At 40.6% G+C, this 15,181-nt stretch overlaps 1 protein-coding gene across 1 annotated transcript in view; it reads right to left on the bottom strand.

Moving 5' to 3' along the window:
- Positions 1–13,920, bottom strand: part of LOC117552606 (delta-type opioid receptor-like) — a 78,076-nt gene extending 64,156 nt beyond the window's left edge. Inside the window, 3 exon segments of the mRNA XM_034226194.1 lie at positions 13,698–13,726; positions 13,728–13,783; positions 13,786–13,920. Coding sequence (XP_034082085.1) covers positions 13,698–13,726; positions 13,728–13,783; positions 13,786–13,897 — 197 coding nt within the window. The 5' untranslated portion in view covers positions 13,898–13,920.
- Positions 13,921–15,181: the final 1,261 nt, after the last annotated feature.

Raw genomic sequence — 15,181 nt, 5'->3', positions numbered from 1 at the left:
TTTCTCGAAGCTTCAGTTACAGCGACCTCTCCTGGCGAAGTGCAAGGCTGCAGTGGGTTTAACGTATCTTTGCCTTGAAAAATATTCGATGCACACACACACTAAGACTGAATATCATGTTCTATTTGCAATTAAAGATTGATAATTGTGTGTATTGGGTTATTGAGAAGAGACTAGAGAGTGCTGCACATTTTTTTGGGAGGAGAGGGTTTTTTAACTTTTATCAGTTATTAAAGTTGAAAAGCAATACATCCATTCCGGGCTTTGAACCAGCTGCGCGGAGGACATCGCCGCATTCGGGCCGCCGGCTCTACCCACTGGGCTATCTATTCCTTGAAATATTTAACTATTTTTATATTACTGATAATTGTCTTTTTGTTCACAACTTCTCCATATTTCAAAGTGTTTCCCGAGCCAGAACGACCTATCTTTCTTCCTGGCTTGCTCTATAATGATATCAAATGCAATACCAACAACAACTCAACAGCAACAACGCAAACTACGACAACAACCCACACATTGTGCATTGTTTAGAGCGGTCATAAAGTGTTGAAGCGCTCAAATTTGAAACTGTTTCAACCTGTCACCTGTCAGAATTGAGACGAGGCAGTGCATTGATTCGCGTGAATGGACCGTGAACCAGTCAGTTGATTCATTCTGGAAATGAAGCAGTTGCTGCTTCTGACGTCACATGTCACGTGATTTGAAGCAGTTGCTGCTTCGGACGTCATATGTCACGTGATTTGAAGCAAGCTTCGAAGCACTGCTTCTATGGAATAGGAAGTCCAGGGTTGAAGCTCCGTTCGAAGCTTCAGTGTCAAACTGCCATCACTAGTACAGGGCACAGTGGCTGCATAGCAGCGGTAATGTCAAAGACACAAACATTATACATTATGTTTTTCTTTTACCAGGATGCAGTGACACAAATATTTGGGAAGGCTTAGCCTTCCCTAGCCTACAGTACCCGCCACCCCTGCTCGAGGATCTAATGCGACGAAGCAATTCATGCCGTTTTATTGTTTTTAACGTTGAAATGACAAGTGCAACAGGTGAAGATGAAGTTGTTGCGGAATTGTTGTGAGTACCCTTTTCAAGACGACAGTTCAGTGAAAAGACGGACATTATAATGCCGCGGAGGGGGGGCGGGGGGTGTGTGTGTCTACAGAAGGTCCAGTTGTGATAGACACGGTTCGCCACTGGTTTTTGGACTTGTATTTGTTTCATTGCTACCACTGTTTAGGCTTTGCTTTGCTAACCATAACTCCAGCTTTATGTAAGCCACAATCCCGAAATTAATATTCAACTTTATATCCTAGTATACTCTTGCCAATAGTTGATGTTAAATCATATACCTTTTTTTATTTGGATTTCATTCTACTTTGACATGAAAATGTATCACATCAGTTAAATGTCTATATGCAGGGCTCGACATTATAAATGGCCCGCTGGCCCGGAAGCACTAGGCCCTATTTAGACACCCCGGGCCAACATAACGTACTTTCCACTTGCCGCTCGAAAAAAAAAATGGTCCTGTGGTATTGGTATTTTGACTAGCAATTTAGTTAAATTGTTTCGTTTATTAACGCTACAACATAGCGTTTTGTGAGTCGGTTGTCGTTGTTGGGTGAAAAGCAAACATCAGCTCACGGGAGCGTGCTCCTTCACTACTATCAAGATAGTGGGTGGCGACTATCGCGCCACCTAACCATTCGCCAAACATTTTTTAATACCAGCGGTAACCGGCCAAGCGCCGGGCAAAAAACAATCTTCAAATAAAAGAAAGTCACCGGAGGAGTTAAAGGAGAGTGACAGGAAGTATGAGAAGAAGAGGGAGAGAAAGTTTCAGCCAGCTTGATCGATGGAGTTGGCTTCTAGTGGTGCAGTGACGCATCCTAAAACCCTTTTATAATCTATCGATTAGATTCATGATTCGAAAATTATAAAAGTAGGGTAGACATGTGGAGATTATCCGGCTGAACAAAACGTGCATTTATCAAACAGGTTTGTTTTCCACAGACCTTATTTCCAGCTATTTTCCAAAACCCTGTGGAGAAGTCCCATTGCTTTTTGTCGAGGGAAGCAGCAGCTTACTTCCTGGTTTTAGGAAGCGTCACTGCACCTCTCAATATGATGCCAATATAAACAAGGTCTTCTGTCGGTTCTGTACATCAATGCCAACCTATGCTGACAAGTAAGTGAAGAGTAGACAATATAAAGGTATTGGCTATAGGGAAATGTCCCAGCAGTTTAGGATAATGAAAGTTCTAATCTAATCTATTACATAGCCATTACATTTCTAACTCCTGATAATGACAGGAAGGCAGAAAGCGCATTATAAAAATAATAATACTCATAATAATAGCAGACATTTTTAACAATGACCACAATATCTCTAGGTCGTCCTCAGACGAGCCCTCCATCGTTGCTTCCAGTCATCCCGGTTCTCCATACATCTGGTCAGTTCATTGGTACTTTGTGCTCCTACGTCGTTCTTGAGTACGTCCACGTATGTTTGTGCGGGACGCCCTCGTGACCGATGCCCGTGTGTTGGTTCCCACAGCACCAATTTGCCGGCTGGCAGCTCTTGATGCCTTTGGCAATGTCCTGCTAGTCTCATTCTCCTGGCTGCAATTTTCTCGCTCGCCCTTGGTATTCCCTCGTACAGGATCTTGTTGGTTACATGTACACTCTTGCTGATGTTAAGTACTGCTCGCAACATTCTGGTGTAGCATCCGTCAAGAGACTTTTGCAGGGATGGCTTCAGGGTCCAGCATTCACTGCCATAGAGGAGAACAAACTCTACCGTTGCATAGAAGAAGCTGAGTTTGATTTGAGAATATCATTATTTTAATAAACCAAATATGAACAATTGAGGAAAATGAGGAAGAACTGATGATTAAAATGTTGTAGTACAAGTAGTAATGTAGTTAGTGCATCAATTACTATTGCAACAAATGTGTTAATTTTCTTCATTATAAGTCGATTTTGTTTGGACGAATTCTCCGGGCCAGTGGTTACAGTGGTGGGGCCAGTGATAATACAATTCCACCGGCCCGGAGGGTCAGTGGCATTTTACCCTTAATGTCTACCCCTGATATGTATGATTTAAAAAAAATAGTTGTCAGAATCATGAATAGGTGTGTGAAGGCTGAAGAAGCAAATGAATGAATGAACAGATTTCATCAGGAGGAGCATTATAATCAGGGGTGCACATAACTTTTTTGCCCTGGTTCGCGTTCGCATGCGCACCTGCGCACCAGTTATGTGCAGCCCTGATTATAATGGCTCTCAGTGAATGCAGATAACATACACACAAACGGACACACACACACTCTGATTATTGATTATTAAAGGGAACTAGAGTAGATACAAAAAGTAGAGGATAATACGACATTGGATACTCTCTCCCTTTTTCATTTCATATCTATTTCTCGGTGCCCTTTATTTGTCTCTCCTTCCCTCTGTTTATTGATCCCTCTCTATTTTCCCATCTGCTTCAATCTATTTTACCCCAAAAACTCAGAATAACACCCTCAAGCTCGACCTCCACACACACTGAAAGAGATTTTTCCAGAGAAAACACTAAAAAGATGGTTGTGACCTTTTGAACTGCTGCTTAATGACAAGGACACTCACATAAAAGAAATGCAATTTCTTTGTAAGTCCTCTGGAGAGCTGAGTAATGAGGGGCAACATCGACACTGTGGTTGTCCTCAGTTTTTTTGTAGATCCAAACACACACACACACACACACACACACACACACACACACACACACACACACACACACACTAACTTAGACCATCTGTGCATCATTGGCTATTCATTCAGCTTCAATTCTCTGAGCCAAAGTATACATGTGTGGTGTTTCTATCTATAAAGAGAAACAATTGTGGCTTGCCAGATGAGGCCGATGTCACCACAGAAACAACAGAAAGGAATGAGAGAATGTTATCATGTCAACACGGCATTAATGGTTTGAGTGCCAATAATTGGACGCCGCACACTGGGTTTGTAAGTGAGGCTTTTGAAGCCTCATTTTTAGCATCTTGGCTTTTTGTTATCTTCATTTCCATCTTGTTGTTTTGCCATCAGATACTACACAACAAAGAGAAGCAATTACAGTCTAACTGCTTAAGATGACCATTTTAGCAAAATGTTTAAACGTGTAATGTTTTAATGGGTTAAAGTTGTAGCTTTAATGACTCAATAAATAATTTGAGAAGTAGGGTCATTTTCTCATTTCTGTGCAATCAGACTTATGTGTGCAACCAGTGGAGTAAAGAGACGCATTGGCTTCACTTCTCAGACATGGTGGTTGCCAATTGCACAAACACAAGCATTGGAGCAGTCACATCCGCTCAAAAGACATTGCATTTACATGTACAGTATGAATGCTAACCACAAAGGATTAGCTATTAGCTAGTATGATGCTGAATAATTTGGTTGTCTAGGTTTTAATTATTTGTTTTAAAAATGTCCAAAAAACAACAAACAAAATATGAGTCAAAAGCTGATTTAAAAAATTGTGTTTTTCCAGTTCAATCAGTCCAACTGAAAATTCAAAGTTTTAAGAGAAGCAGTTCATGATTGATACTTTGTGCAGATTTCATTTCGTATAAAACAACCCCCCGACTCACTGCCCTACAGCTCACAAACCATCAGCCAGTTTACCATCTTTTTGATTTACACACGGCATCTATTGCACGTCTGTCCGTCCTGGGAGAGGGATCCCTCCTCTGTTGCTCTCCCTGAGGTTTCTCCCATTTTCCCTTAAACTGTGGGTTTTCTCTGGAAGTGTTTCCTTGTACGATGTGAGGGTCTAAGGACAGAGGGTGTCGTATTGTCATACTGATATTCTGTACACACTGTGAAGACCACTGAGACAATTGTAACATTTGTGATATTGGGCTATATAAATAAACATTGATTGATTGACCATCGGAGAGCCCGATAATTGGGCCAGTCAGAGCAGCTCAGAGCATACACACGACCTAATTACACTCTCTGGTACCAAAAGCTCAGTTCAAATGCCAGATATGCTCTACGGCAGATGGTCATAACTGACACAAACTCACTTAGCGCTTTGTCACTGAAAGTCTGGTCATGTTTTTGGGATCTTAGGCCTAGATCAAATGTCTAACAGCTGGGTTTATACTTTTACATTAATCAATAATGGCATATTTAAAAAATATGTGAAATAGCTCCATTTTGACAACTACTGTTACATGAATGTGTATTTTGTCGTAACACCCACAAAATGTAAGCTCTCAGAAGAAGAATACTCACAAAACTCAGCCATTCAAGGAAATGTCATAGCGAGACACTTTGCTTGTCATTTTTAAGTGTAGAATCACAAGATTCATGTCAAAACACTCCTCCAGAGCTGGTCTTCAAATGGCAATGCTTTAAGACTGGCACAAAATCACAAAGTGACATGATTGAAAAGTAAAATACCGCAGGCTTTAAAACATCACGCAATTTAAAAACAAGTTTCAACAATTGTGCATTTTTGGTATTTAAATATGAACTATATATATAGAAAATCGGTGCTTTCTAAAATATATTCCATATACGGTTGGGGTAAGACTGTGGTCATGTGACCCTTATCCACCACACAGACTTTCACCCACCCTTACTGCTTGCCATGCTACCTCCTGCTATAGCACTTTACATCGGCATAGGATTTATATCATTAGGGTTAGGGTTCAAATCATCAAATGTGGACATCATTATATCATTATAGTTGGCTCTTTATAATGTCTAGAAGGCTATAGGTATAAAAAGGGGTTAACGTTTCTAATCTCTTCCGTTTCTATGGAGAAGAAGCATGCCAGAAGATCACAGCTGTAATAAATACAATGCTAATTGGTTGCTGAATTCATGTTGGTCGAGTAGGGCTGTAACTGATCATTCATTTCAAAACCAAGTTTGTTTAAGTCCACGAAACGGAGGAAAGTAGATATACACACCAAATCTTCCCACAGCTCAAGGTGATGTCTTACAGTATGTCTTTATTTCGTTTGACACAAAGTCCAACACCTAAATAAACGTTTTCTTTACAATGCAATAGTACATAAATAAGTCCTATATTTGAGCTGGAACTCTGGTTTAGCTTGAACTTAACTGAAATGATTAATTCATATGTATTTAATGTATTAAAGTTGTGGCTAGGGACGTCCTTTCCTGTTAATCCACTTATTGTTAGCGGCAACAAAATAAAATACAGTTAAAACTATGCTACAATCAAATAACAATCGACAAACACACTAGAATTGCACACTGTGATTAGATATTTGTTCTATAAGTTATATGGACTTTGGGAGTTTTAGTTGAATTATAATTAAAGAACCAGATATTTGCAAACACAGCTGTTAATGGATTATACTGACTATTCAACAGGGAGTGTTTTTGATCCAAGCCCTTGAAAGTTCTCCAACTATCCTTCACTTAACAAACACAATGAGATGTACCTGAGTCCGATTGTTCAAAGGTGATACAGTCGTCTGACACCTTAGATTTAGTGTTGCTCCAAGGAATCATCACATATTGAGATCTCAGAACTGATGCTGAAGTATTATGAGAACATGGATTGGTCTGTTATTCTGGTAACTGAACCCTTTTCCTTTACAAAATGATCCATCCAGGCAGCACTTTGTTCCTCCAAAAACATCCCTGCTCTTGGCTCATGTTGTTGCTATGAGCCAAACAAACGCCTGCACTGCAGAGCTCTGCTGTTGAAACTCTTTGTCTTTGATATCAGAAAGAAGAAATGCCAAGCTCGCAGCACTGTCAGGATAAAGTGCTTAAGCAAAAATAAAAATAAAATAATAACGAAATAAGAGTTTGCTGACAGACATGCAACACCAATTAAAGCGGCTTGTTTCCTCTGTGGCTTTTATTGTTTGTTTTAGTTTACATGGAATAGGTGGATTGGACAGCCGCTGCGGGCTGCTTTTGCCGTCCATCTGTTATTAACAGCAATTTGAACATGAGTTGCGTTGTAGTACAACACGTTATATTTGCGGGCATTTCCTTCACAAAAAGAAAGTAAACTAAACTTTGAGTTTAGTTTACCCTGCATATATCTGCAGTTTGTTTACCACATCATAGCTCTGTATTTAGTGTGTGTAAGTGTTCATATGCAAGTGAGCATATGTGTGCATGAATGTCCTACAGAACAGATCAAAGCTTGAATGTAAAAACAACTTGTTTCATCCATTTAGACCTGGTTTTAACTGTGTTTTCAAAGATCTTGTGTTCTAAAGCATCAACAAGTTGCCATCAGAAGACAACGTTCTACTCATTAAACAGTAACGCTCAAAACACTTGAAAAGAAACCTAAAATAGCTGCTAATGATTCTTTATAAATGAGATAAAATAGTATTAAATGTTTAATGGATAGTTTAGATTTTTTTCGACAGTACACACAACATTAAGGTCCCTTGGGAGTTGCTGTTGTTTTCCTTCTGCTCCCACCGACCAGAGACTATCCTTTTTGGGGGACAGTCTACAGGGCAGTGGTGGCAAAGTACATAGGGACTTGGCTTGGCAACTGGAAGGTCACCAGTTCAAGTCCCGGAAAGACCAAGTGCGACCGAGGTGTCCCTGAGCAAGGCACAGTTCCCTACACTGCTCCCCGGGCGCTGTACATAATGGCAGCCCACTGCTCCTAACACTAGGATGGGTCAAATGCAGAGAAACTGTTTTGTTACATAGTACCTGCACTACGTAATGACAATAAGTTGAATCTTCAATCTTTTCTCTTCAAAAGTTCAGCCAAAGATAATACGAGGCTTAGACTGTCTCAATCTGATAATTCATGTGGATTTTTGTCCTGGTAGTCAAGCAGAGGTTTACTGCTGGTGCTGTGTTCCAGTAAGAAACCAACATGTGACTAACCTTAGTATCCTACAAGTTATTTAAATACGTTATTGACCATTCTGATCAATGCAAATTATTTCCAGTGCCTAATAACCCCCAATGGTAAGATGCCCCCAGTTATAGTGTGGTGGGCTCAGTGATATCATTGATTGTCCATCTATAGACTGTTTGAAATATGGATGTTCTCCATGAGATCACTTATACGTCTTTTGGCACTGAAAGCTATTCCAAATCTACCAGCAGAGCAGACAGCTACCTGTGATGGATCCAACCTGTCAAAGTGCCCTTACTGAATAACGCTAAGTATTCAAATATTTTAAACGCCACTTACAGGCTCGGCATATGTACTACAGCATATCCAGCGCTTTCGAGCGGTCTTGTGTGAACGGACACGTTTCTGGTGCCTATTGCGTGTGGACGGAATACTTTTTTGATATCGATTTCGGTCCGTTTGCGTTATCATCCTCGTGTGGCTCCAGCCTAAGGTCCAGAAAGCTAAATCCTTTTTAAATCCACACCCTCAGATTTGATTGAAAAACAACCAATGATACCAAAAAAATTAATGTCACCCTTCAATGATGCAAAAAGATAATACAGCTATATTTTTCAATGTTCAGGCAGTAACTGTGGGAGTTTTTACAGTTTTTCTTTGGTATTTTTATAAGAAAAACCCTTGTAATTTGAACACATTAGTAGTAAAATATGAGTGTGTCTGTGTGTGGGCATGCTTTTGTGTAGGTACAATGTCACCTCCATCTGCTTTAATAAAATGACTCAGCCTTTTCAGAGCTGTGATTATTTCTAAAAGGTACTGCATCTAGATGAAAACCGACTCTATTTACATTAAAACATTTTCTCTCTGCAGTCTCTCACCATGAATAGGAGAGTTGTACAGCTATCCCACTGTTATGAGTTTGAACCTGCTAAATCCCTCCTGGATAAGATGCAAATCCATCTCAGGTTATAACCCACAATCCATCACCTTAAAACTGAGTATTGCAGATCCACATTGAGTCCCGTTCTTTAGGTTTTTGTGACGATTGTACATCTTTAAACTCAGAGCATTCAGATCCTGCCCTGAGCTTCACTAAGTCTGATATTAGTCTTTAATGCTTCAAAGCTCCTTGACAGCTACTTCAGTGTTTCCCATACATAAACTTGACCGCCAACATTTTCCTAATCTACTCACAGTTGATTCAATAGCGCTCTAGTGACGCCAGAACGCCACTGATGCATGTCTCACACACCTCAATTATTTTTATGACAAGCATTTGCGAATATTTGAGATGTAGTTTTTGCCTGAACCATTAATCTCCCTATATCAATGTGGCTGTTCAGAAAGCTAGACGTGTCCTTGTTCTCTTTGGCTTTTCTACGTACTGCCTGTCAGGTTTCTACTTACTTGCTGTTCACCTTAAAAATGTCTGGAGCTGTGTTAGCAAAGGTATCAGATACAGTGACATGAATTCACTGATATTTGCTGGGGATTAAAGGCTAAGGAGGGCTGTGACCTGTTCTTTGGTCTGCATCATTTGGTAATGGCAAGTGTCGAGGTTGGCCATCTTGTGTAATCAGCCCTTTCATCCAACATGTCACAGTTAAATAATGGAGCATGCTGCCTTCTGACACCGTAAATGTTGTGGTGTCGAGAGCAGTCATCTGTACTGAGAGGCAATGGCTGAGAGCTGATAGTGTTAAGCAGGAAAATGAGTTGCCTATGGCGGTGAATCATCAGTGAGTGTGCGTACATGTGCACATCCGTCCATCAACTTTTATTGAGAAATTTGACAACATTTCCATTAGACCGCCACTATTCTCCAGATTGTAAACCACAAGCAAGGAGAGAGCTGTCAGTCATGTGTAACACTGCTACTGTAGCTGTCTGTCTAAACAAGATATACGACCTAAATTAAGAGCAAAAGTATACCAACAATAACATGGAAACACAAATACATACAGTAGGTGGGGCTGCTGTTACTCTGGATGTAGATTGGACCAATTGCAAGGTGATTACATTCCCCAGTCAACATGCCGATGTGTTCTTGGGCAAGGTGATCCCAACGGCATGGCCAACGTTTGGGTGGATATGTGTGAGTGTTACGTATCGTATGGCAGTATGAATGTGTGTGAAAGGTGACTCATATATGGAAAAGCGGCATATAAATGTGGTCAACTTACCATATGAAAAAAAAAAGCAGACAGCAGCTGCCCACTGAGCCAACGATGACTGCACACACGCATTCACTAACTCTCACAACACCCAAGTGCTCATCCACACATGCAAACACACCACACAGAGCAAAGATAGAACAAAAATGTATGTGAACAAAGGTAGACGCTTGCTGATGGTTTCTGTTGTGCCCTGAAATATCACCTTGATTTGTCACAAACTTTTTTGAAGGTAATGCTTTGAACTGGACAATATAAAAAAAAACATTGACAGTATGAATCAATGTGTTTTTCTTTGATCCCTTAAACACATCTAAGGTGAGGGGTAATAATTCAGAAGTAGCCACAGTGAAAGTGACTGAACCTCAGACTGATGAAGTGAGGCAGAGCAGCTGCTTCAACATCCAGCTGTTACTTTAATAACATTCTCACAACATCTTAAAACAACTGAATCAATCTGACAGACTTTTATTTTGGGAATGTTGTCCTTTCTGTGTGGATTGCTATAGCAACAGCGGTCATATCATCATTCCTGACTCTGAAAATATGAAGTCGCTACACCGTAGAGCAGAGATGGGCAACTTGGATGGTGGTGGGGGCCACATAATGTATGTACTGGCCACCACGGGGCCGCAGATTCACTTGTAACACACACATACACAAATTCCATGTATTGTATGTAATTATTAACAAATAAACTAAGTCTGACATCTTCATTGACATGTTTCAATCTTTCAAGGAACATCCTCTAATAAGCTCCATCCATCCATCCATCTTCTCCCGCTTATCCGTGGTCGGGTCACGGGGGGTAGCAGTTCCAGCAGAGAGCCCCAAACGTTCTTTTCCCTGGCCACATCAACCAGCTCTGACTGGGGGATCCCAAGGCGCTACCAGGCCAGCGAAGAGATATAATCAGGGCTGCACATAACTGGTGCGCAGGTGCGCATGCACACCTCCACCAAAAAAAGAGCACCGGGTCATTTGAAAAAAGGCGCATTTGCGTACCAACATTGAGAGAGGGAGAGAAGGGAGAAGAGAAAAGAGAAAAGAGAGAAGAGAGAAGAGAGAAGAGAGGAGAGAGGAGAGAGGAGAGAGGAGAGAGAAAGATATTTGCGAGTTGCATATGAACTCAGGGCAGGCCCGTAGCAATGGAGTTATAGATGTTCGCCTAGGGCGCCAGATCTGTGGAGGCGCTGCGCTGGCAGTTCTGGGAGGGAAAAAAACTTTTTGACCGTTGGTGCTCATCCTAATTGTTTGCCTTGATGTAACACTATCATAATTAAGTAAATGTAACAACCCTTTTCACCCCGGTTACACGTTTCATTTTGCCCTGTACAATGGGCGCTGTAAGTGATGAAAATGGGGGATGTTGGCTTATCTGGCGCCCGCAGCTCACAGCCAAAGTGCGAGGGAGAGAGGGAGGGTTGCACCGGTTCCGGCGCTGTTGTTATTCGAATCTGGTGCCGTGCTAGCTGCTCTAACGGATATAAGAAGAAGATGTTTCTACAATAATGTGTGGAGGGAGAGTCCTCTCCAGTCAGACTGAGAGGCTGATACTACAGCTCAGTGAGGTAAGCACTCTGAGTGTTTAGATAGTTCACTTTAGTCTAAGTTATCTCAGTGGATCTCAAACGTTTTGATCACAATTTATGTAAACACATATTTCCAAGGCACTCCTTTATAATTATTGGGATAAACAGGTTTGAAATCATTCCAATGTATACTATAGGACAGTAAACGAAAATATCCTTTAAAACTGGAGAGATAAAAAAAAATGCATAAATAAATGTTAAGGTAAAATAAGATATGAATGAACAACATAAATAAAATAAGTTACATTCATTTGTTATTGGCTATGGTAGGTTATTGGTTATGTTCACATACTTATTTGAGTACATCCACTTGTCTAAGATGACAACAGAGACTTTCGACCCAAAACCAGCTGTTGACTTGTGGATGCAAGCATGCTAATCGCAGACTCAACCAGAGAGAAAGAAGTAGGCCTACATCATCAGCTACCATGTCTGACAGAGAGGAAGACAGTGAGGAGAACAGTCAGGAGGGTAGTGATGACAGCTTGTAGGATTACTGGTCGTGCTAATGTTGTCTTGTGTTCACCTCTGCATGTGTGTTCTGTGTTCACCTCTGCATGTGTGTTCTGTGTTCACCTCTGCACGTGTGTTCAGTGCCGTGTGTCTGGCAAATAAAGTCAAGACCCCCTCAAAAGTTACAGTTTATTTCATTTTAAGGATGAGCACCAAGCAACATCTCCAGGTGCTCCTTTGAGAACCAGGGCAAAAAAATTATGTGCACCCCTGGATATAATCCCTCCACCTGGTCCTAGGTCTACCCCTTGGTTTCTTCCCAGCTGGACGTGCCTGGAACACCTCCCTAGGGAGGCGCCCAGGTGGCATCCTAACTAGGTGCCCGAACCACCTCAAAGCTCACTAAACAAATATCAGTTCACAGAAATATTATTTAATTTTTACAAGTGGCATGTTTGTATTGAACAGGTTATTTAAAAGGTGGGGTAGGTAAGAATGGAGAAACCAGCTTGAGTGCGCTAGAATTTGAAAATACACAACTGGAAAAAATCTGCCTCTTCTTTCAGACTTCCTTACAGAGCCCCTCCTCCAACACACACGAATGCGCACATGACCAATGAGGGCACGAGATAAGTTTGTGCACAGATAGAAGGCTGACAGGCAGGTAGGTCATCCAGTTACTTTAGCCGGGCCGGCTCAGATGATTGGTCGTGCTTTTTACAGCGCCACGGCTTTCACAGATGACGTTTTTTTATGTATTTATTGTCAAAGCATTTAATGTATTCATTGCAATCGGGATGTTAAGAGCATTCCATGGAATATAACAAAAAGTGTTTCTGAAGTAAATTACCTACCACACCTTTAACAGTAGAATACAACTATTTTAAACTATTGGAAAGCACGGAAAATGTGTGTGCAGCCATTAAGATTAAACATTAAGATGAAATAAACATGAAGTCATGAACACTAACCCAGACATTAGTTGTCTAACTTGAACCTAAGACACTTGTAGCCTGTCTCTGCTGAGGCACAATAAGGGGAATGTCAACACAGACACCTGTCAACCAGCACTCTGCTGTTCCTCAGCGCTGCTCCTCCTCCCTCCCGCTGAAATTATGAATGAAAAGCGTATAGTAATCATAGATAACACGGCAGGGGTCCGTGACAATTGTTTTCATCTGATTTCAAATAAACAAAGTCTTGGTTTTAGAATATTAAACTTGTTTCGCCAAATTTAGATGATAATGCAACTTTTAAGCTTGTAACGGCATAATTACAAGCGATAACTTAACGTCAGAGCGTGCCCACGGGCCACCATTTGGCCCATCCCTGCGTTAGAGACTTGTTTGTTGAGACCATAAGGATCAACATAAATACTTTACAAGAGCAGAATATAATTGTAGTCAAAGCTTATTGCAAAATCTATTGTAATAAGTCTTCTGTGTAACAATATAAAGTCAACTTGTTTCAAGAGCTATCTAGAAGCTAGTGTCAGTTTTGAAGTCTGCCTTGGTCTAGAGTCTAATACAATAATTATTTATTTTAGAAAAGGTTCCATTTAGTGTATTATTTACCTGAAGAAACATGAGTTTTTCTTACCTGATGATGACATACATGACCAGGAAGTTTTCCCACAAGGCCGATGACACAGACAATCATGTAGACCACCACGATAGTAACTCTGACCCGGTTGGCAGTAGTGTGTCGGTCTCGTTGTAGGTACCGTTGAAGTTGAGCGAGTCGTTGAATTGCAAGTGAACCAGCTGGGACAACAGGAGGTAGTCGTCCGGGTACTCCATCTCCAGAGCGAGGGGCTTTACTTCACCTGACGGAAAGAAGAAGTGGGGTGTCACACATAATGTCATGATCAAGCTACTGTGAACGATAATGCCATACTCACTGTAACTTATTTGAACAAACATTTGAAGGTGAGTTTAATTCAAAGAACCACTTAACATGCCATCAAATGTTGTTTTGGGTAATCTCAAGTGGTTCAAACTTCCCACCTTGCGCCAGTTTTGAAAAGGGTCATAGTCATAAGAATAATCTTGGTTTACTTTGCCAAACCTTTTTTCCTTGACCTCGAAGGAAAACGTCTTAAGGACAGGAATTCATAAGAAACTTGGGAAACTTTTATTTATACTTCACTTTTTTTAATATGCGTTGCAAAATGAATACTCTTAGTACTAAGTGAAACATGTAATAGTGTTTATTTCAAGTAAAGATTATTGTCCTGAACACTATCGTCACTGGTGGGCAAGTTATTGGTACTAGTCTCTTTGATTATATAGAATAAAGGGAACTAATGAGCATTGCTGAACACATAATTAAAACACCAAAGCAGCATTTGTCGAGCCAATAATAAAAACATTTTCTCGTTGTAAAGGCAATATATATTGATCAAGGTGAAACTACATTTTGTGGCCACTTTGTAAAATGCAGAAGCGCTACGAGTTACCACAACAACACGGTTTTTCTTGAAAATAAGGTTAATTCTAATTGGTGGAGGTCAGATGATTTCCATGGTTAAGAGAAACCAAACAATATCTGTAGGACACATGGTTCTTATCCTGATTTTTGACGTGAGAGTCCCTTTCTGTACACACAATTCAAGCTTCACGACCCTGCACCAAACAATATTACCATGTCACAGTGCTTCCTGCTTTTTCAAATTTAAACAAAGATTGCTTTAGGCGGAGAAAAAGTGAGATAAAGAGGGAGGGGTGAAAAATAGAAGAAGAAAGGGAGAGGAAAAAATATGAACAGGACATAAATAGAAGATGAAGAAAAGCCCAGAGAGGGGAGGTTCAAAGGACAATAAAGTAAGAATGAAGAAGCTTGAAAGGGAATGCAATATGGGCAAAGCAAAAAGAAAGGGCGAGTAGATTGTTGAGGAAGGGAAGGTAGAAAAGGTTTGAGGGATGAAGGAAACTGAAAAAAAACTAGTGCTATAGGAAAAAAAGAGGGAAGGTTTGACATAAAATGTACTATTAATGCACTGCCACGTGAGGAATATATTAATGCCAAGATGTGTGGGGCTGAGGGGAAGAATAAGAGGGAGAGAGAATACATGAATATGTATG

The sequence above is a fragment of the Gymnodraco acuticeps genome, unplaced genomic scaffold, assembly GCF_902827175.1.
Source record: "Gymnodraco acuticeps unplaced genomic scaffold, fGymAcu1.1, whole genome shotgun sequence".
Lineage (NCBI taxonomy): Eukaryota > Metazoa > Chordata > Actinopteri > Perciformes > Bathydraconidae > Gymnodraco > Gymnodraco acuticeps.
This window is presented reverse-complemented; position numbering and strand designations above follow the sequence as displayed.